Genomic DNA, 22558 nt, shown 5'->3' on the forward strand with positions numbered 1-22558 from the left:
AGAGTGAGCCTGCCTGACCCGTGGAGGCATCTAAGACCATTGGAGGAATTTCTCTGCTGCCTTGAGGGTTTTTTGGTGCCACCCTTCAGTTCTCCATAACAGGATCTTCTGCTGCGGATGGCTTAACCCTATGGCATGCTGGGATTATAGATCAGGCAGGGGAGGGCGCCCTGCTCATTTTCAGAGGATGCTATAGCCCTAAGTTCAAGGCAGTCATCTTAGCTGATGCCATGGGAAGCAATGGACTAGAAGTCAAGTCTGCAGTGCTTGTTCTGCACTTTGCAGAATTGTATGTCCTTGAGCAGATCACTTGCCTCCTCTAAGTTCCCCTTGTTAATAAGGGGTGGGGGGGTTGCGTTAGGTCAGTGGTCTTCAATTTTTATTTTGAAACATCAGGACCAGGTCCTTTCTTCAACCACATTTTACCTGAATGACCAGTAGCTGAAGCAGATGATGAGGCTGGAGTCACTCAGGTTGAAGTAAGGTGGAGGGTGGGCTGCTGTCTGAGCAACCTCTGAGTGTTCTGGATCAGATGTCCTCTAAAATGCCTTTCACCTCAAAGCGGTCAGAAAGTCCGTCATGCAGCAGCACCTGAGGAGATCCCAGAGAATGTTCCCAGCAGGAGGACTTGGTAGGAGAACTCATTTGGTCTGCTGGAAATCAGTGGCAGCAGGGTGAGCCTTTCCAGAGGCCATTTTGCTATTCTCAGTACATCTGGGCAGGGGGAGAAAGCCAGCCAAGCAGGGTGAGGGCCAGTCACTCTCGCTGCCTGCAGAGACCGCTGGCAGTGCCTGCAGTGGCCAGCCCCACTCCCTGGCCTCTGTCCCAGGGGCTGGGCCTCTATAGGGAGCCAGCCCCGGGGCCTATGACCTTTCACTGTTGTACTAGCTGGAAAGAGTTGCTGCTTCCGCTCCTGGTTTGCAGAGCTCCCTGTGACTTAGAGCTGCAAATAAATATCCTCTCACTTTGGGAGAGGTGGGGAAAGGGAGAGGGCTGAGCTTTTCACTTATCCATCAAATGTTCATTGACACCTACTATTTGGTGTAAAGGATAGTCCTGAGCTTGGAACTGGAAGAAAAGCTGGACTGTTGTTGTTAGGTGCTGTTGAGCTGGTTCTGACTCATAGAGGCCCTATGTACAACAGAATGAAGCACTGCCTGGTCCTGCGCCATCCTCAGAATTGTTATGTTTGAGCCCATTCTTGCAGCCATTGTGTCGATCCATCTCATTGAGGATCTTAATGTCTTTCGCTGACCCTCTACTTTACCAAGCATGATGTTCTTCTCCAGGGACTGGCTCCTCCAGGTAACATGTCCCAAGTATGTGAGATGTAGTGTTGCCATCCTTGCTTCTAATGAGTGATCGGGCTGTACTTCTTCCAAGACAGATTTGTTCGTTCTTCTGGAAGTATGTGGTATAGTCAGTATTCTTCACCAACACCATAATTCAAAGGCATCGATTCCTCTTCGGTCTTCCTTGTTCATCGTCCAGCTTTCACATGCGTATGAGGCGATTGGAAACACCATGGCTTGGGTCAGGCGCACCTTAGTCCTTAAAGTAACTTCTTTGCTTTTTAACACTTTAAAGAGGTCTTTTGCAACAGATTTGCCCAATGCAATGTATCATTTGATTTCTTGACTCCTGCTTCCATGGATATTGATTGTGGATCCAAGTACAATGAAATCCTTGACAACTTCAATGTTTTCTCCATTTATCATGAAGTTGCTTATTGGTCCAGTTGTGAGAATTTTTGTTTTCTTTATGTTAAGGTGTAATCCATACTGAAGGCTGTGGTCTTTAATTTTCATCAGTAAGTGCTTCAAGTCCTCTTCACTAATTGGGTAAGTACTTAGATATTTGATGGACATCTATTTGCCAGACGCCATGCTATGCATGTTTCATTCATTATTTAGTCTCACCACAGCTCTACGAGGGATGCATTATCATCCATTTTTATAGATGAGGACACTGAGACTCAATGAGGTTAAGTCACTTGCCCAAGGTGTCACCCAAATGGGATATTTCAGAGCTGGATTCAAACCCGATTAATCTGGCTTCTCGTGTACCATCCCATCCCTCTCCAAACTGGAGTCTGTGATCCATCACTTGGCACCTCTAGGCAAGACGATCACCCTGTGCCTCAGTGACCTGTCCTTGACAAGGGAGTGATCATTATGACCCTGACTACCTTATAGTGTTGAGATAAGCACTGAATGAGAAAGTGAATATGAAACCCTTAGCAACCAATAACAGCTGTGCAAATGCAAAGTATTACTATTACATAGATGTCTTAGTTATCTAGTGCTAATGTAACAGAAATACCACAATTGGGTGGCTTTAACAAACAGAAATTTACTCCCTCACAGTTTAGGAGACTAGAAGCCCCGAACTCAGGGTGCCAGCTCTAGGGGAAGGCTTTCTTTCTCTGTTGGTTCTGGGGGAAGATGCTTGTCTCAATATCCATGGACTCGATGTTCCTTGAAGATCTCCATGTGTCATGGCATCAATCTTCTCCTGGGTCTAGGAGGTTCTCATAGCAGGGACTCCAGGTCCAAAGGATGCACTCCACTCCCAGCTCTTCTGTCTTGATAGTAATTAGGTCCCTCTCTCCTCACTTCTCTCTCCTTGTATCTCTTGTAAGATAAAAGGTGAGGCAGGCCACTCCCCAGGGGAACTCCCCTTACATCTAATCAGGGCTGTGACCTGAGTAAAGGTGTTGCACATCACTCTAATCCTGCCTCATTAACATAACAAACATAACCTAATCATGCCTCATTAATCACAGGCAGAGGTTAGGATTTACAATACATAGAACAATTACATCAGATCACAAAAGGGAGAACAACCACACAGTACTGGGAATCATGTCCTAGCCAAGGTGACACATTTTAGGGGAACACAATTCAATCCTTGACAATAGGAGAGGAAGCAGAGTTTCTTGAAAGCTGCGTGTGAGGTCTCCTCCAGCTCCTCCAGCTCCTCCTTCTCTTCCTGGAAGATGAGCAACCCTCAGATGCAAATAGAGAGCCACAAATAGAGAGCCACCCAGTGACTCAGGATGGAGACTAACATCCTAGGCTTGTTCTCCTCACTTCTGATGACCCAGGGATCTTAGATGCTAGACAGAGGGAGGAAATGGGGAGTAGAGGGGGAGGAGGGGCTATGGAGGGAGAAAGAAAAGACTCTGGGTCAGGTCAAGGTCTCCAGCTCCAAACTGGATGTTGGAGTGTCTGACAATATCTTATCAGGTATTTAAGGGAAGCAAGGATATGATAGTTCCAGAGATGGGATCCGAAAGACAAGGTTTATTGAACTGTTCTTGGGAAGGCTGCCACCAGCCCCAACAGCCATGAGATTCTTGTGCTCCCACCGGCCCCCCCGCCAAACCAGGGGCTACATGATGATGCTTAATCCACTGAGGACAAAGCCACCTCCCTTTAGCAGCAGCCTTTTCCTTCCTGGCCTTTCCTAGGAAGGGAGGAAGAACAATAGAGCCTGATCTCATATTCCAGGTGGTTGCACCCCGGCAGCCTGGGCTCTAAACCAAATAACACATGTCCATCCAGCCGCCATCGCAGGCCCATTATGGAGCAGACAGACTCCCCAGCTGCCTGCAACTCCCCAGCTGCCTGCAACTCCCCAGCTGCCTGCAACTCCCCAGCTGCCTGTGTCCCTCCCATCCTTCCATTCAGTCCTGACTGTGGTGAGCCCCAAAGAGGCAGCCCATTGTCTTTTCCCTCTGTTTATGAGCCCAACTTTGGTTTTCTCATCTCTCCCTTTTGATGGTAATGGAAATGCTAGGCCTCAATTCAAAACTGATGTATATCAGAGACAGAAACAGACAGAGAAAAGGAAGAGAGGGAGAGGAAGGAGGGAAGGAGGAAAAGAAACCAAAAACACCAAACCCATTGCCATCAAGTCAATTCCGACTCAAAGCGACCCTATAAGACAGAGTAGAACTGCCTCATAGGGTTTCCAAGGAGCAACTGACGGATTCGAACTGCCAACCTTTTGGTTAGCAGCCACGTTCTTAACCACTGTACCACCAAAGCAGTGCAAACTTGGAGGAAAATTTAAACTCCATAACTGATTTGAACAGAAATGTTGAAGTCTCTCAAGGACCTGTCACAATGCCCAGATAATACCTCTGTGAAAGTGGCTGATGGGCACCCCTCCTGACAAAGCCTTGGATGAAACATTTCCTCTGTAATCATGTGTAATTTGAAGAAAGCTTCCCTTGCCTAGAGCACAAGCCAGCCTCGGCCCAACTCCCTGAACCACCACCAAATTACAAGTAGTGTCTCCGTGAAACAGCTTCTCCTATGTTGGCTGCACTGTCCTGGCCACAGCAGGCTCAAGATCAGCGAGGAGTCTCTCAGTGTAATGACTCAAGTTTCACTGGACCTTGCTCTTACCCTCCCTGTAAATATTGATGGCAGCCTGCAGAGGGTAGCTGAAACATACTCTTAAACTAGTCCTTTCAGCTGCCATGTCTATCTGCTGGGCAGGACCACCTGATCTACTGGGTACCCCTTATCCAACAGTGCCTCCACTGCTTCCTCTAGACATCGCCCCCCAGACTGGGCACCAGGGTCCAGAGTTATTCAGCACTCCTTACACTCCACTAGAGTGTCCCCAAAGCAGAGCAGCTTGTCCCCCGCATGCTAGTGTTTTGGTGAAATAGCTCTTTCCGTTTTTATATGCCTATGAGTCGGAATCAATTCGACGGCAGTGGGTTTTTTGGTTTGGTTTTTATACGCCACTTCTGTCCTCCTTATGACCCCGTATGTGAGAATCCTAGAGGCTGAGTGACAGGTTCCACTCTGAATTCTAAGTTCGTCCCCCACTACAGTTCTGAAGCTTTACTTGGGCCCAGTGGGTCATGCCTAACCCCTTTCCTTCAAGGGAGGTGTCTCCCAGGGTGCTGCAGCCACTGATAGCATTGACCTGGCAATTCCATCCCATCACCCTCCAAACCCAATAGGGTAATGAACCCCATGGCTTTACCTAGAGTGAAACCCCAATTTGATCTACATCCTCATGGAGAGTGTGGCCTGGCCTGGCCTGGCCAGGCCCAGAGTATGGAGAGGCAAAGTCACCAAGGACCCAAGGATTGGGAAGTAGATTCCCTGAAGAGGACACATGGAGCCTGGGGAACAGCGGACACCAAGGATCAAGCACCTCATACACCCAGGCCCCACATGTGGAAACAGCTGTTCAAACTGTAACAAAACCAGGTTGATTGTGTCAGTCACTGAAGGAAAGATGGCATAAATAAAGCTTGGAAAACCAGACTTCTCTCCCAGGACTGTCCAATGGGCAAGGTAAATATTTAGTCCCAGCCCTGGAATTGTGCCTGGTAACTCTGCTCTTAGCTGTTGTTTTTCCTTTTATTCATTCATCCTGCAAACATTTGCTGCCTGCCCCCTTCTGCGTGATCATCCTTGGCGTGGGCCCTTCCATACCCTGATGACTAAGACTTGTTCCCCCAGCCCCTCTCTGCTGGACCTTAGCAGGGAGCAGTGGTCATAGAAGGCTTTGAAGAGGAAGTCGTTTTTAAGCCGCGTCTTGGCTGGCGTGTAGGCTTTATGAGAGGAATCATGACAGAAGAGATGAACGGGGCAGAGAGAGAGCATGCCGGTCTGGGGAACAGCATGTGTTCCCAGCATTTCTGGGCTGCCTTGGTGATTTCTTCATCCAAGTTTCCTTCTAAGTGGGGACTCCCAAGAGATAATTTCAGACCCACAGCACTTGGCTTAGGAAGCAACAAGAACTGCGGGGACTGAAGATCTGGGTTCGGTTTTCATTTCAGTCACTCATTAGCTGGCAAGGGACAAGTTCCTTCTCTAAGCCTCAGTTTCTCTTGGAAAAGTGACAGAACATAGTGATTTTAAGAGAGTAGGCTTGGGCTTCAAACTGTCTGGGTTCAAATTCTGGCTCTACTACTTGCTGGCCGTGGGTCCTGGATATTGCATTTCCTCACCTGACAATGAAGAGAAAAATAGAGAGAAAACTTCCCAGAAGCTTATTCTGAGGATTAAATGAGACATAAAGCTTTTCAAATAGTTTTATCTTAGTAAATATTAGCTGTTATTATCATACTATTATATGGGTAGAGAAGGTAATGCCAATGTCTACCGCATGTTCTTCCAATCAACCATACTGATTAAGGCCTACTGTGTGCTCTGTGCTGAACTATGTGTTCACAGGCTGGGTTCCCCAAGAAGCAGATGAAACTTAGTGCCCAAGATGTTTATTAGGGAGTGTCTTGAGGACTAACACTGTGGAAGGGTGGAGAAGGAAGCAAGACTGAGAAGAAAGAGAAATCAGACTGCTACACAGGTCCAATGATAACCTTGACTGACGCCACAGGAAGGTCTGAGTGTGGAGGGGCTCTTTGGAGTTGGCCCATTGTGTCCAGACCTTTATACCCTACATCAATCAGTCACAGGCTGTGGGCTGCCCCAGAAAGGAGCGTGACCTCGAGTGGGGAGGCTCTGTCTCCCTGGAGAGGCTGACAACTGAAGGAGTCTCACTCCAACAGCACTCACAGCAGCTGGGACAGGGGGCTCCTTGCTCAGTGTCCACCACAAGCAGTGAACAAAACAGGGCAAAATCCCTGCTGCTCTGGGGGTCTGCTTTAGTGGGAGCTTATGTTCTAAAGGTTGTTGTCAGGACTAAATGAGATAATGGGTGTAAAGTACCTAGCACAGGGCCTGGCATAACATAGTAAGTGAGCAAATAATGATAGTTAAGGGTAGTTAAGTAGACCAGGGAGATCAGAGGAAGAGGCCTAATTTGGACAGATGGGGCTCAGCTCCCTTCTGGTATCCGGATCCCGCCCTTCCTGCGTGCCCACCTATGACGTGAACAGGGTGCTCCACCCCCTGAACCTCTTGAATCCCTCCTCCGTTTGTAAATAAAACCCTGGCATCAGGCCCCTCTTAACTCCTCCCAAGAATTGCAGCCAGGTGCTGCCCAGGGGTACCCTTCCGCAATGTGGCTGAGACACTGAGTGGGAGCTGGGATCCAGGAAGGGAGCCCTGGAGCCTCTAGCTCAATGAGGCAGAGGGCAGGCAGAGACCAAGGGAGAAGAAATAAGAGATTTCCCCTGGTGGCGCAGTGGTTAGGCGCTCCGGCCGCTAACCGTAAGGTTGGCAGTTCAAATCCACTAGCCACTCCTTGAAAACCCTATGAGGCAGTTCTACCCTGTCCTATAGGGTCACTATGAGTTGGAATCGACGGCAATGGATTTGGTTTTTGTGTTGTTTTGTTTTTTGGCCCTCTCATGGGTCACTGGATAACTGTGGGAAGAAAGTCCACAGGCAGAAGGACCAGCTCCAATGCCCTCTCTGAGGCATGCCGGGAGGGAGCCCAGTTCCAAAATCACCTGGAATGCAAAACCCCTGGACCACTGCTGCCCCTTGACCCATCTGCTATCAGTTCCTAGAAGGAGTGTGCAGCCGGTGGGAAGAGGAGAGAGGATTCTGATGGCTGAAAGGAGGAAGTGGTTGTGGCACTCTCAGTCCATCTGTCCCATTCTCTTGTCCATCCTTCTCTGTAAGCCTCAGTTTCCCTGAGGTAGGTGGGATGAAGGTAGGGTCACCAGACCTAGTGGATAAAAGTACAGGATACCAGGTAAATTTACACTTCAAATAAACAAGTAATTTCTTAGTATTATAAGTATGTCCCATGTACTATTTTGGATATACTTATACTAAAAAATGATTTGAGGGAAGCCTGCAGTAAATCCAGACAGGAGAGTCCTACTGGCAGACAGAGCCAAAGACGGAGCCTGTGATGTAGAGATGGACGCAACAGAGGACACACTTGGTAATCCTCTGGCTCTTTGGGAAGGGGGAGGGCAAGGGCTAGAGGAAAGTGAAATGGGAAACTGATCCCCAGCTCAATCAATCCCCCACAGCAAGGAAGAAGGCAGGTCCCTGGCTGGGGGAAGCTTTTCTTCCAGAAAGGTGGGTTCAGCCTGGCCTCAACCCTGACCCCCACCCAACAAGGCAGGGGGGGATGTGGGAGTTTCAGAGTAGCCCCTAAGCCCCAGCTGGTCCCCTTTGCTGCCCCTGAGGTTCTGAGTGACCTTAAGCAACTCTGGGCAAAGATTAGCTGAGAGGTCTGCCTCAGCCGCTGCTATGTATGTGGCTGGGGACAGAGTGCTGGGGCATGTCCCTGGGTGTCTGAGCAGAGAGGTGGGCCTCACATAGGCTCTTGCAGTTTCTCCTGGACAGGAGCAGGACTGCCACCCCACCACACACCACACATCTGCTCCTTATGAAGAGGTAAGCCAGTGCCCCACTTCCTAAAATTCCACCCCCCACCCAACATTCCCTACTCCCATCCCTGCAAGCAGCCACTTTCTCCCAGTCTGCAGGCCCTAGCCATTCTTCAAAGCTCTCTCTAATAAATACAGCCATAATAATAGCTACAAAGTGTGGAACCTGTCCTCTTGGCCAAGTATCTTGGTTCATCTTTACAGCAGTCCTATGAGCTAAATGCTGTCATCATCTCCATTTTACCGATGAAGAAACTAGGGCTCAGGAAGGTGGACTAAATAACCAAGGGCACCTTGCTAGTCAGCAGCAGAAGGAGGACTCAAACCCAGGCCTGTGGGACTCTGGGGCCCATGCTACCCACCTGTCCGCACCCGTCTCACAGCCTGTATTTTATGGACCTGGTACTATCATGCCCAGCACCCTGCCCTTCACTGGGGCATCTTTCAGGGCTCAGACTGGGTCTTTCCTTCCTAAATCTTTCATCCCGGACACAGAAAAAATAATAAATGTTTGTTGAAAGACCAAATCTTGCTCCAGATTTTGTGGTCATGTCCCCTCCCTGCTCCTTGCTCCTCTGGGCCTCTCCCTGACCTCCCAGGCCTGGAAGCAGCTGAAACATGGAACAGCCTGGCGGGCCCCCACAGTGTGCAGGCTGGCCCAGGCCAGGGCTCTGCGGAAGGAACTGCCTTGTGACTTGTCTGTCCTGTAGCCCTCCTCCAGAGGAAGCCCCTCCCCAGGACCACTTGGAACTGTGACATCCCCTGCATCCCTAAAGGAGATGGTGCTTTTGTCCCCAATCAGATAAACAAGCATAACCGCTTGGCGGTGTGCACTGCGAGGTGCAGGACACCACCCCACCCACAGAGATAGGCTGGCCTTCCGCCTGAGGTCACCCCAGGAGCCTGGGGACAGCTAGTTCACTGAAGATGGGAGGGCCAAGCTTAGCCCATTTTGCAGGTGGATAAACCGAGGCCCAGCAGGGGAACAGAGCCTCTGTTGATAGAATGAAAGATGCCAGCAGGACATCCAGCTTCCCTGCCTCTTCCCACCCCCAACACACACATGAGCTGAGGGCCTCTGGGTCATACCCCACCTGGGCACCATTTGCAGTGTTGTCTTTGCGTAGTTGACCCCCGGCGTTTTGTGACACAGCAGCCTATACATGTGCATGTGTGTGTGTGTGCGCACACACCCCACCAGGCTCGGCCACACCCTCCCCCTCTGTTCCTCAGCCCCTGCCCCACAACTCCCGCCTCTACTGCTCCTACTCAGAGCCCTACAGATCCTTCCTCGGGCTCCCAGGGTGGGAGGGAGCCCTGGGTCCCTCTCCTTCCTTCCCACCACACACACACCCCTACACAGTCATATCAGAGCCACAGGAAGCCGGGCCAGCAAGTGTACAAACCAAGAGCCAAGATGGGGAAGTTTATTTTCCAAGAATCATCTAAACACAGGGGAGTATTTTTAGCCTCTGGCTCCCACCCGGATGCCAAATCTCGCTGGCCCATCAGAGACAGACAGCAGCCAGCAGAGACAGGGTGGGACAGGGTATTGCAGACCCCACCCTGCCCCGGTCATAGATGTCTGTCTCCTTGGAATGATTCTCAAGGGAGAAAGCTGGCAGTGGGAGCCAAGGAGGTGTGATGTGACCCACGTTCTGATGGGTCCCTTAGCTCCTCTCTTAGCCTCAGCTTCCTCATCCATACAACGGGAGAAATAATACTGTCCTTATAATGTTGTGGAGTCCCTGGGTGGTGCAAATGAGTAACGTGCTAGAAGGCTAACTGAAAGTTTGGAAGTTCAGTTCTACTCAGGAGCACTTCAGAAGAAAGGCCTGAAAAATCAGCCATTGAAAACCCTACGGAGCACAGTTCTACTCTGACACACGTGGGGTTGCCATGAGTTGATGTCTGAGTTATCCAGTGCTGCTATAGCAGAAATACCACAAGTGGGTGGCTTTAACACAGAAATTTATTTTGTCACAGTTTAGAAAGCTCGAAGTCTAAATTCAGGGTACTGGCTCTAGGGGAAGACTTTCTGTTGGCTCTGGCGAAGGTTCTTGTCTCTTTTCAGCTTCTATTTCTTGGCTCCTTGGTGATCTTCACACGGCCTGGCATCTATCTCCCCCCATGTCTGCTTGCTTCTTTGCGCCTGATTGGCTTTTTTTATGTCTCAAAGATGACAGGTTTAAAATACACCCTACACTGATATGACCTCTTATCATAACAAAGAAAACCCATTCCCAAATGGGATTATAACCACAGGTATAGGGGTAGGATTTGCAACACATATATTTGGGGGACACAATTCAATCCATAACAGTTGGAGTCCAGGCAATAGCAACTGGCTTACAGGGTTATAGTGAAGATGAAAGAAAAGGCACTGCCCCTGCCCAGCACACAGTAGGCATTCAACAAACAGGAATCACACTCTGTGCTGGCAGCCTGCAAGAATAGAGCAAGTGAGCCTCAGAGAAGTCAGGTCCGGCCCAAACTGCCAGCCACTGTTTCTGCTCCGGCCCGGTCAGCTGCGGTACTCTGTGTGAGTGTGTGTGTGTGCGCACGCACGTGTGCACACCCAATGCAGTGACCCAAGGAACATCAGAAGTGAATGGATGTGGGCCTCAAGGGGCCAGCTTGGGCCCTCTGTGAATAAAAGGCCATTGGCAGCGCCCTAACCCTCCTGAGAGACTTATCTCAGAAGCCACGTCAGGCTGGCACAAGGAACTTAGAACCATCTTTTCCCGAATAGGGAGACTGCTGAGGATCATGGGGGCAGCATGGAGGGAGTGGGGTTTACCAAGAAAAATGAACACAAATACAGGAAATGCCCATCCGTGGTGAGGGGTGCAGTTCAGGGAGAGGGAGGGGCCGTGGGACTAGCAGCTGTGCTGGGCCCTGGACGATGGGCCCCAGGGTGGCCCTGCTGAGAGCCGGATGCTGGCAGTGCCTGCTCCGGCTGGGAGGCAAGGCAGGCAGAACACAGGGAGGAGGCCTGAGCCCTGGCCCTGGGCAAGCAGTGCCCATTCCAGCCCCTACTGCCTAGGTCTATTACTGCAGGGTCAGGGAGGCTGGGGGAGGGTCATGGGCCTTCTGCTGATGGTTGAAGAGGCCAGGGACTCCCCAAAAAAGACACCGTCTCAGTCTTCTACAAAGAGTTGTACTTCCTGGTTCTGTGCCATGTTGTTCACTGAAAGATGCCTGAGGGTAGGGACTAGGGTGTCAAGTGGGGAGGGAGGGGGCCAGTTCTGACCTCCTGAGAGCCCTGAACCTTGAAAGGGCAGCAGCTTAAGTCCCCCCCAGGCTGCGTGGGAAAGAAGTGAGAACAGGTTCAGTGTCCACACCCCCACAGCTGACACAGACTGCCTGCTGTTGTCATGGAGACAGCAGTGTCCCACCCCCACCCCTGCTGGGGACAGCTGTGTGGTCATTGTTGGAGACTGGAGCATGCTTATCCTTGGTCACAAAAGGGAAGGGGGAACTGCCCTATTCCCTCTCCCCAGGCTTAGCTGGGAGTGGCCGGGGGTTCCAAGGGTATCAGGGTAGGAGAAGCTTAGCGGTCACCTCTACCAACCAGCTCCCCTCTTACCACCAACGGTAAGCAGAATTGGGTAATGGAACCTCTTGGTCAGAGGACTTGCCTGGCTTGCACACCTCCCTGTGGGGAAGCTCACCAGCTTGAGACAGTTGAGCCTGTTAGAAGAGGTTGTCCTCACACTGAGCCAGAGACCTGGTCCCATCCTTTGCCCCCTCCCTACTTCTCAAGGCTCCTTCACATTCCAGCCCTGGCCTGAGGGTGCCCCCTGCCCCACACAGTCTGGCCCTTTCTCCCCTGGGGTTTTTGGACCTGGCCTCACCATCTGACAAGTCCCGAGCGCTCAGGCCAAAACGCCTTGGCTTCAGCCTCAACTGCTCTCTCTCACATCCCATTTCTGACCTACCAGCAAATTCCATTCCTAGATGACTGTAGTAGTCTCCGAGCTATTCCCCTGCTTCTGCCTTCCCTGCTCCAGTCCCTGCTGCACAAGGCAGCAGTATGACCTGTTAGCCCCCAGCAGCCTCTGAGGCCCTGCACAACCTGACCTTCTGACTCACTGCCTCCTTCCCTTCCCGCCTACCCTCCCTCCTCTGGCCCCCTGCTGTCCCTCCAGCAGCGTCCTCCTGTCCTCACCTGGGGTGCTCTTTCTCCAAGTACCCCCCACCTCCCTCAAGTCTGCTGGGATGCACCAAGGCCTTCCCTGACCTCAAGAAATATTTGAGCAAATAAATGAACCTCTCTTAGGTGGCACCCTCACACACCCCCACCCCAGTGCAGAGGAGAAAGCATTGGGCTGGGGTCTCAGTCAGCTCTGCCGTAGCCTCACTGTATGGTCTCCATCCTGTCTCTCCTTTCTGAACCTCAGTTCCCCGCCCCCGCCCCGCCCCGCCCAGAGAATGAAGAGACTGCATTGGAACACCTGTGGCTTTTGCTCCTTTGGCGCTCCCAGGTGCCTTCCAAATCTCTCTGACATGAGGGTAGGAGGGAGTGGGGTGTAGGCACGGGTGGGGGCACCTGGTGGCTCCTGCTTGGAAGAAAGCACCAGGCCTTAGGGGCCCTGCCCTGTTACAAGGATGGCAAGGGGAACAGGGCAGCAGTACTTGCAAGAAACTGAAAACAGGCCTGAGAAAGGTTTCTCCAAAAATATAACCATATTTTAATCATCCCCAAAGTCTATGCCAAGAAATGAGGAACAGAGGCCCAAGCCCTTGAAAGGCTAGGATCAGAGGTCAAGTGTCCAGAAATGAGTCCTCAGTGGAGGAAGCCGGCCATCAGGGAGAGCGTGGCGGCCAGCAGGGCAGGCAGTGCCAAGGGCAACAGTGGTCCCGCGGCCTGGGACTTGAACACCTGGCGATGGCTCGGGCGCTGCAGGGGCCTGACATTGTCCGTCATCCTCAGTTTCTGGGCCTTGTCGTAGTACAGCTTCTGGGAGAATGCCAGGATCTGCAGAAGGGCCAGCACTCAGCCAGGGAGCAGGTGCAGCTGGGCTCCCTGCTGGGTGACCTCAGGCCAGTCACTTCCCCTCTCTGAGCCTCACTAGTAAACAAGAGCTCAGAACCCTCCCTTTCCACGTTGTCGTGCAGATGAAAAGAAAAAGTGCTTGACCCTGGCAGGGGGTTCAGTGACCCTCAGCTTCTCTAAGCAGAGTGGACACACAGCTCACAGTTTTGAGGGCTGACATTTACTACCACTATCACTGCCATTACTAGAAAACAGTGCCTCTCAAATCGAGTGTGCATCAGAATCACTTGGGGGGCCTTGGCCCCAGATTGCTGGGCTCCACCCCCACAGTTTCTGACTCAGTAGGTCTGGGGTAAAAAAAAAAAAGGTCTGGGGTACAGCCCAAGAATTCACATTTCTAGCAAATTCTCAGATGATGCTGACACCAGTGGTCCGGGGACCACACTTTGAGAACCACTGTTGTAGAATGAAAGTGCTGTGAGGTGTGCGGCCTTTGGGTTCACTGCCATGTTCCCATAGCCCAGCACCCAGGGACTCAATTAGAATTTGTTGAATGAATGCACTATCTTCCTACTGCAGCCCTCTGGCCCTCTCTCAGCTGCTTCTGGCCATCCCTAGCATCCCCTATGCTGGCCTCTCTCCCTAGGACAGTGACTCCCATCCTTACCTGGTGGACTCCCACCTACTTCCTGTTGGAGGCCTTTTCTGACCACCCCCAGCCACAGCCTCCCGTGTGCCTCCCCTCCAACCCTCAATACCAGGGCAGAACTGCTGGGACGTTTCTTATCTGTCTCCTCAGGGATTGAACCATTGATCTCAGCTCCCTGGGCCCCTCATCCCCACCCTGGGCCCCTCATCCCCACCCTGGGCCCAGAAGACCTCTACGGAGGATCCAGAGGGACAATTTCTGGGGAGCTAGGAAGTGGGAGGCTACACCCTGGGCCCTGTGTACCTGGTCTTTGTCAAGCTGAATGGGCTCCATGAACACAGTCCAGACGACCTTCTCATCGCAGCCCGGCGTGGTGAGCGAGCCCAGGTAGCGGAAATAGTGCCTCAGTTTCTCCTCCTTGGGGAGCAGGTCCAGAAGGCTGCTGCTCTTCTTTATTGTGGTCCTCATGTCTGGGGGCGGGGGAACAGAAGATCCTGTCAGTGACAGGGAGGGGGTTTCTGTGGCTCTGACACCCCCCCCCCTACACATACACTTCGCCCTGAAAGCCCAGGCTGCCCACTCACCCTTGCCCTCCTTCCTTTGTAGGAAGAAGTCCTCTCCCACCACCCTCAGGGCCCCCCCTCCTCCCCATCCCGTCTCACCAGGTTTGGGGATATCAGCCAGCGCCTCCACCAGGGGCTGGAAGCCATCATTCTCAGATCCAGCCTGGAATGGGAGCAAAGGGGGCTTGAGAGGGGCTTGTGGGGAGCCCATGGTGACCTACAGTTCATTCTCCTGATCAGGAGGTGGGGTGTGCAATTCTGAGATTGAGGCCCTGAGGCTCTGGGCTCCCCAAATGGCCTGGGGGTGTACAAGGCACAGAGAAACAAAGGGGACCCCAGGACCTCTCCAGCCCCCTCCTGCCTTGCTGGAGTTCCAGGTCTCTGGGTCCCTAAGAAGCAGCCTCAAACTCTGGTTCCCTGGAAACGGAGGGGAAGGGCCTCACCTGCACCAGGAAGGCCAGCACTGCGATCTCATCTTTGGGGTCCTGGGCCTCTTTCTTGTTCCTCAATATCCCATTCTCTTTCTCATGTACTATGTGTATCTGGTGGCGGGGGGTGGAGAAAGGACCCTTGAGGGGCTGGATCACCCAGAGCCCAGGTAGGCACAGACCCTGGGAAGGGGCCTCACCTCCATGGCAAAGCGGTCCCCATCAAGGCTGTGCTCCGACCCCTCATCCAGCACCTCAGACCAGTGCAGGTGCAGCTGCTTGGCCCGGTAGCGGGTGGCTAGTCCTCCTCCTGCAACTGTGGCCTCATCCCCCAGCAACACCATCACTGGGGGGAGAGGAAGGGGGGATGGTCCTCGCACCCATCTCCCCTCAGACTCTCCCAGCCCCCCTCACACCCACCCAGGCAGGACTTTCTCTGGTAGCTCCCACCCTTCTTGCGCTCAGGGAGGGTCTCAGAGACAGGGTGGTACAGCCCCAGACCCTTCCCCTGGCCTCCTTCCTGGCCTCACTGCCTGTCTCCCCTCTCCTGCACATCCCCCACAACCCCAAACCCACCATTGGGCCCTGGGCCCTCCCCTGCTTCAACCCTCTCCATGGTGCCCAGGTGTCCTCAGGGTAATGTCCAAACTCCTCAGGCCGGGTGACCTGCCCTGGGCCCCAGCCCAGCTGACCCTGGGCCTTAGCTCTGGCCCCTCCCAGCTCCACACTCTGTCCTTCATCCATATGGAACCATTTGCAGTTCCCTGAACACCCCAAGCTGTTTCACGCCTCCACGCGTTTGCACGTGTTGTTCTTTCTGGAATGCTGACCCTCCCCCAGCACAGGCTGGTCTGATGAAAACTGCTAGCACGTTCCCTCCTCTCCGAAACCCTATTTCCCGCACCTCTCCCCGCCACACATGTGGAACTGGGCCTGGTGCGCCTTCTCAGGAGGAGTTCTCCCCTCCCTGTCCTCAGGGCTCTTAGAGGGTCCCCGGGCCCAGTACCCATGCCCTCCTGGATCTCCCACCTGGTCACCTGTGACCCACCTGTGTGCCCATTGTTTTGGACAGTCCACTCATGCTTCTTGTCATAGCCAGAGAAGGAGAAGGGCCCCAGGCTGTGGTTCACCTGCACCTTGCTGGTGACAATGTCGATGGGGGACTGATGGCTGCTCTGGCAGTATTCACCCCATCGGTTCGGCGCTGAGCAGGGAGAGAGGGCATGCTGAGGGTAGGGGGTCTCTGGCACTGAGGTTTGGCCTCCTTGGCCCTGCTGAGGTCAGGCCCAAGCACCCAGCTCTTACACGGGCAAGGTCTAGGAATGGCTGGAAGGCCCTCACCCTCCCTGGGTCTCTCTCCTCCTCCACAGACACACGTGTGTGGGTCAGGCTGAGTGTGGGACAGGCTGGGAACAGGGCAGTCAATTGGTGACTGTGAGCTCTGGGACCAGGGACAGCCAAGAGATGCTGGACACATCACTGCACCTCTCTGAGCCCTGGTTTCCTCTTGTGTAAAATGGGAATCAGTGATTCCTGTTTCTCAGGGAGGCTGTGAAGATTGGAGGAGGTGAAGGAGAGAGGGCTTTGGAAGCCGCTGTGGCAGCCCTTCCACAGGCAGCACACGTGGGCTCTGTGCACCACCGGACCCTCCAGCAGAGCCCTCAGAGCGAGGTTGGGGCAATGGACCTGGTCTGCATTTGAGTGAAAAGTGCAAAAGATGACCTCCCAGGTTCACCTACAAGTAGGGTCACTGGAACAGAACTGAGAGTTTTTTGTTTTATTTTGTTTGTGAGAAATATTATAAACTGCAAAGTGTCTCTGCTGGGCTGAAATGTGTTTCTCCCTTTGATGCTGCTGCTGCTATTCCAAGAAGTGCCAGGGAAGACTCAGGTCAGTCTGCATCGCCCGTTCCCTGAGCACCAGGAGAGTGTGTGTGTACATGTGTTTGTGTGTGTGTCTGTAGGGGGACCTGTATCTGGCTCAGGGGCCACCATCGCCCCTTATCTTTCCCTCCATCTTTGGGTCTCCATCTCAGCCCGACAGTACCCCCTATGCAGAAAGCCCTGTCCCCAGGGCTGAGGGTACTCACCCAAGCAGGTGTAATTGGAGGCCTTGGCTTGAATCTCGTAGCACCAGTGTGACTCTGAAGCAGAGAGTGGAAGAGGTGAGGCCTGTGCACACGTTTTGGTGTGTATCTGTGCTTCATGAACCCATGTGAACTGTGTGCGTGCACACCGCTATGTGTGTGTGTGTGTGTGTATCAGAGGCTGGGAAAATTCCTGATGTCAGGCCCTCCCTTGGGTTGGGAATGGAGCCTTCCTGGGGTCTGGGACTGAGAGCCCAAGGGAAGGAGATTTAAGAAGAAAGTGTAGGGATGGAGGAAAGAGGTGATAGAGGCAGCCAAATCATCTTGGATAAAGCAGAGCAAAGCAGCTGCCAGTCCTCAGGGGCAGGTGCTCTGAGACTGGTCAGCTCTAACACAGGGCTGGTTGGGCTCTCTCCATGGACTGGTCATCACCCTCCTGCTCCTGTCCTGCCTCCTCTCACCCCAGTTCAGGAGGGGAGGCTCTGCTGAAACGGGAGGAGGAGACTGGCAGAGCTCCCCTCCTAGGACAGTGGAACCTACAGCTTCAGCCTGGCTGCCTTCCCAGAGTTGATTCGAGATGATGGAGGAGATTAGGCAGCCCTGCCCTGGAACACCTCCTCACCTTGTGTGACTAAGACCCATTCTTGGCTAACCTCTCACAGCGAGGAAGGCAACCAGACCTTTACCCCTGTCCTCCTTCCGCCCCCACCACCCTGTAGTCCTGGGCTTTGGGGCCAGACAGACTTGGGTTCTAATCCTGGCTCTGCCTCAGGCCAGTAGAAGCCAGTATCTCTGAAAAAGACTCCACCAGTTGAGTGGACAAAACATTTGACCCAGGGCTGGGAATCCTGGCTGGGCCACTTAGGAGCTGTGAGTCTGGGGGCAAATCATTTACTCTGTCTGAGCCTCAGTTTTATCACCTGTAAAATGGGACTAGTAATATCCACCTCATAGGGCTGTGGCATGGATTAAATGGTATAGAGCATTTCCAGAAGAAGGCAGCCTGGCCCCTACTGAAGTCTCATCGAAGGCTTCTTCCCGCTCCCTCCCACCGCCCCCCCACCCGCCTCCATCTGGTAGCCAGAAGGCCAAAACCCAGGAGGGGCAGAGAATGAAGTGGTTTGGAAAGAACTCAGGAAAGAACATTCCTAAGAAAAACACAGCTCCCAGCTCAGCCTGGCTGAGGTTTCTAGTGCATTTCTCTGCTCCCTCCCTTGTCCAGGGCTGCCCCCCACCTCCAACTCCAACCTTCTCTCAGGCCTGGATCTTCAGGGGTTCCTGGAGTGAAGACAGGTGAGGAGAGAGCCCTGGGAAGGTCAGCCTCTTGTTGGGGTGGGGGTGGGGCTCTCTAGGACAGAAGATCAAGCAGAGCAGGACGGTGAGCGAGCAGGACAGCAAGCAGCCACAGGAAATGGGCCTCTCACTTTCTGGGCCCCCCGAGCCACCTTGGATTTTGGAGTTTCCCAGCTCTGAATCAAATACTTCATCTACCTGGCCAGCGGCCAGCACAGCCTTCTTCAGAGATGGACAGCCCTGCAGCAGCATCTTCCCCGTGCCAGTCCACCCCCTGCCCTGGCAGGGCTCTGCAGCCCCTGGGAGCTGCTACATCAGGGGGGACCCCCCTGTGAGTCAACTCTGCAAAGGGCAACGGTAAATTTCCATCCAGGCCCCTTCCTTGAAACACCTAAGGTGGAGTTCATTCGCCTGGCTTTCAGCCCTGGCTCTGCCTCTTGCTTAATATCTCCAGGAAAGTCAATTAACTTCTCTGAGCCTCACGCTCCTCCTCAATCAGAGGAGCACTGATAATCCCTGTCCCACAGAACTCCCAGGCCAGTGCTCAAGGAGATGATGGAGGAGAGGTCATGTGTACCCAGGAGAGGTTCTTTGTTATAACCCTCCTGTGTCCCCACCCCTCTGAGGCCTTGAAGGCCAAAGGGGCCTCCCTGGTCCAGCTGGCCCCTCCTTGGGACTGGAGGCCTGAGGATAAGCTATTCCAGGGAAAGGGAGTTCTCAGGGGACAGCTCTAAAGGGTGGATTCCCCTGTCAGCCTCTCGGGAGTCCTTCTGGCCCAGACAGTGCTTCTCTTAGGAATTTGCTCTTCCCTGACTCTGGCTCTGGCTCCTGGGTTTGTAGTGGTGACCTCTGATCCACTGTCTTAATCACAGAGACTTTTGGCCCGCTTAGCTGAACACTCTTGTAACTACTCTCTTCAGGAGGCAGGAACCAGGAACACTTAATGTTGATGAGGCTGAGGCCAAGGCCGGGACCAGGTCTATGACCATGCGGTGAGGGTGGGGGCTGGTTCTCAGGCAAAGGGTGGCAGGGGCACCAAGCACCCCAGGCTCCTGTACTTGCTCAGTGGAGGGCCACCCTTTTGGAACTTACTAGTCCACTGGCCCAGGCCACCTCCAAGAGGACTTGGGAAGGAGCAGGGTTACTCATAGGTCTTGAATTCAAGCCAAGGTCCAAGCAGAGCCGTGTTGAGGCCAGGAGGCCTAGGGGCCTGAGGGCCAGAGAGAGGCCTGGGGGCAGGCACTGCTGAGAAAAAGCTGTCCTGATGGGATAACTATATCCTGAGTCATTCATGATCTTCAATTGTAATGTTTCTTCCCCCAATAAACCCCATAATTGTGCTGGGGCGGGGTGGAGGGGGGTACTACCAGTGGGGGGAAAAACAAATTTTTTTTTGTTGTTGTTCCACAGCTACAAAGCAGCCTACTTAATCGCAAAGCATTTCTCTTTTCTCAAAGTGTTTCTCTTTCTACTAAGCTCAGCTGCTTAGGAGGTTTCAAACATTCAGCCCTGCAAATGAAATTCTTTCACTTCTTGCCTTTTCTCTTTCCTCCTCCCCTGGGAAGGGCCCCCAGAGTTGCTGCCAGAGATGCCCCTCAATCCCCCAGCCAGCAAGCTAAGTCCTTCCTGAAAAGAGGCACACACCCTCACTCCTCACTCCGTGACTTCAAGCACCTAACTTGGAGAGAAGGCTTGGCTGGGGTGGCCCAGGAACCTGGAGACCCCAGTCCCTTCGACGGATGGCCGGGCTGGGAACCGTCGAAAGGGTCCGTCGAGCTTCCTGCGAAGGAGCTGGTCTCTGTGGGGTAGAGGAGAAGGTGCCTCCCTGGGCCCTGTGTCCAGCCGCACACACAGCCTTCAGCTCCTTATCAAATATTAACACTCCTTTCCTGCCACCTCCCACCTAAGCGAATAATTAAGAGCTCAGTCTCACCATTAATCTTTAAACGAAAATCACCCTAGCTGGAAAGACCGGCTCACCCAGGACCTCGGGTCCGGGGTGCCCCCCGCCAGGCTCCCCTACAGCGCTGGGAGCTTGGGAAGGGGAGCTGGCAGGCCCTGGGACAAGGAACCCCGGCGCGAAGCGGGAATACCAGGACCCCGCCACACCCAATTAGCGGCCCTTGCTCTGCGCCGGGAGCAGCCACCCAGGACTGAGCCCTGGTTAGGACCGACGGAGACCCAATGACAGACTGCGGGAGGACTAGGACTAGAAACGGAGGCATGCGTCGAGGAGGGTCAGAGGAACATCCTTACCACAGACCCGCACGCTCCCCTCCCCGAGCGATGCTGTGCCACGCTTGTACCCCGCCGCCGCGCACAGACGTACCCACACACCCATGCACCCGCAAGGGACACGCGTGTGTGCACACAAGCTCGCGCACGGCCCCCTGCGCCCGCACCCTTTACCGCCCCGGGTGCGCACACCCAGCCAGCGCACCGACGCGCAGCAGCGCACTCTGGCCGCCCACCGGAGCGGCTTCGGCAGGTGGCGCGGGGCGAGGGGCGCAGAGGGGTCCCCGACGGGCACCGGGCGCTGGGCGGGCGCTCACCTGCGCGGGCCAAGGGCCGGGCCGCGGCCAGGGCCAGGAGAGCGAACAGCAGCCGCATCCTGCGCGGAGGCAAAGAAGCCGAGGCCAAGCCGAGGATCGCACACGGAGGAGACCGCCGGGAGTGCCGCCGTCATGCCGGCTAGGATTTTATAGCGGATCCGAGACCGGAGGGAGCCCCGACAACGGTATGCGGGTGGCGGCTCCTCCCCCTAGAGGCGCCTCCCCTGCCCTCCCCTCGTCCTGTCCCTGATCTGAAATCCTCCGCCCGCCACCTCTTGGCCCGGTGCCAGAGACCCCGCACCCGCTCTGCGTCCTTTACGCTCAGAAGTTGCGCCCTCCCCGCCTCCACCCTGATTCCTGGATTGGAAACGGGGAAGCGACGTCGCAAGGTGCTTAACCCACATCGGAGGCGGGGTCCTTGGGTTTCAGCCCTTACTGTCTGGGTGCCGACCACTGAAGAGCGCTCTCACTTCCCTCCGGGCAGCCCTCGGAGAAGGCTTCTGTGGCCCGGGACCGGTACGGGAGCAGCGGGCCGAGCCTCGGAATTGGCACGAGATGAGGGGTGGGCGGTGGTCAGAGCCTTGAAGGGAAGAGGCAGCTGAAGAATGTTCAATGGGGTTTGTTGAATCGGTGGCCCCAGAAGGAGGTCTCCTCACTGTGTCTCTCAGGCAGTGCTCACTGATTCTCTGGGTCTCATCTCTTTTTTCTGTTTACCCCCGCCCCCCGCCCCAGGCTGCTCCAAAGGTAATTTCTAAGTGGACCAAAGACCCCTCTTCCAACACAGAGCAAAGCGGCTCTTAAATCGCTGAACTTGTGTTTATGTGATGGGCGGGGCGGGGGGGGGTGAGGAGGATGTTGGAGGGGTAGAGTTGAGAAATGGACTGCAAAGGGACTCAGGGAGGGGCTGCGTCCTTTTGAGAGCCCCCAGCCCTTGGAGGTGAGATGGGAAGAGAAGAGGCCAGGGTCTGAATGGACCCCTAGTTCTCTCCACCTGCCAGCATCTCCACAGGGGTCTAAAGAAAAGTTCCCTTGAGGGAGACCCCAGCACAGGGGAATATGGGGCTAGGGGTCTAGTGGGGAGGGAGCTGTCCCTTGTCTCAGGAGGGATGCTCCCTCTCCTGGCTGTGTCCCCTATCACAGTGCCCTAGGCTACATTGTGGCTGCAGTTACCTTCTCTCCCACATGCAGTGGGGGCTTCCGTGTAAGTTTGGAAAGCTCAGATCAGGTTCGGGGGAGAAGCCTGGGCCCCCTCCATCAACAGGAAGCCCCGGTTTTCTGGTCTACCACTTCCCCATCCGCTGCCAACCTCTCAGCCCCCACTGGACTTTGAACCTGGGCTAGGGACCACTGAAGGGGATCGCCTCCCCCAGAACAATCCAGGCAAAGGGGCTTCCTCCTTAGAGTCCTGGTTGACCCTTCCTCCTGGCCCAGGATCACACAGCCTCAAGGAACCACTTTGATCCTACAGAGAGACTGGGAGGGGACGGGGCATCCACACCAGGCTATTGTCTGCATTGGCGTCTAATTTAATTATCAGCCTGAGACTATAGCAGTCAATGGGCTTGTCTGGGGAGTGGATTTGTGTTCCTAAATAGGGCTGTAAAAATGTACCTTTCAGGGCTGGGGTATGGGGCGGGAAGGAAGTCAGTTCCTGGAATGGCGAGTACTCCAGAGGATCCCTGTGACCACAAATTCCCCCCC

At 54.0% G+C, this 22558-nt stretch overlaps 1 protein-coding gene across 1 annotated transcript; it reads right to left on the reverse strand.

The window, feature by feature from the left end:
* Positions 1 to 12892: 12892 nt before the first annotated feature.
* On the reverse strand, positions 12893 to 20997 carry CA4 (carbonic anhydrase 4). Its single transcript, XM_003414364.4, has 8 exons — positions 20858 to 20997; positions 17016 to 17069; positions 15975 to 16130; positions 15127 to 15272; positions 14942 to 15040; positions 14598 to 14661; positions 14239 to 14405; positions 12893 to 13268 (listed from the first exon to the last, which is right to left on the reverse strand). Exons 1-8 carry the CDS (start codon positions 20913 to 20915, stop codon positions 13077 to 13079), a joined length of 936 nt encoding a protein of 311 aa, XP_003414412.1. The 5' UTR covers positions 20916 to 20997; the 3' UTR covers positions 12893 to 13076.
* Between the last annotated feature and the right edge of the window lie 1561 nt (positions 20998 to 22558).

The sequence above is a fragment of the Loxodonta africana genome, chromosome 18 (assembly GCF_030014295.1).
Source record: "Loxodonta africana isolate mLoxAfr1 chromosome 18, mLoxAfr1.hap2, whole genome shotgun sequence".
Taxonomy (NCBI): Eukaryota; Metazoa; Chordata; class Mammalia; order Proboscidea; family Elephantidae; genus Loxodonta; species Loxodonta africana.

Bases quoted from the DNA above. Each gene is read 5' to 3' on its own strand.
- CA4 (XM_003414364.4), bottom strand. From the start codon at position 20,915: ATGCGGCTGCTGTTCGCTCTCCTGGCCCTGGCCGCGGCCCGGCCCTTG. The intron at 16,131-17,015 runs GTGAGTACCCTC...CTCCCTGCTCAG, and splicing joins CTCCAATTACACCTGCTTGG to CGCCGAACCGATGGGGTGAA. The intron at 15,041-15,126 runs GTGAGGCCCCTT...CCCCGCCACCAG, and splicing joins GGGACCGCTTTGCCATGGAG to ATACACATAGTACATGAGAA.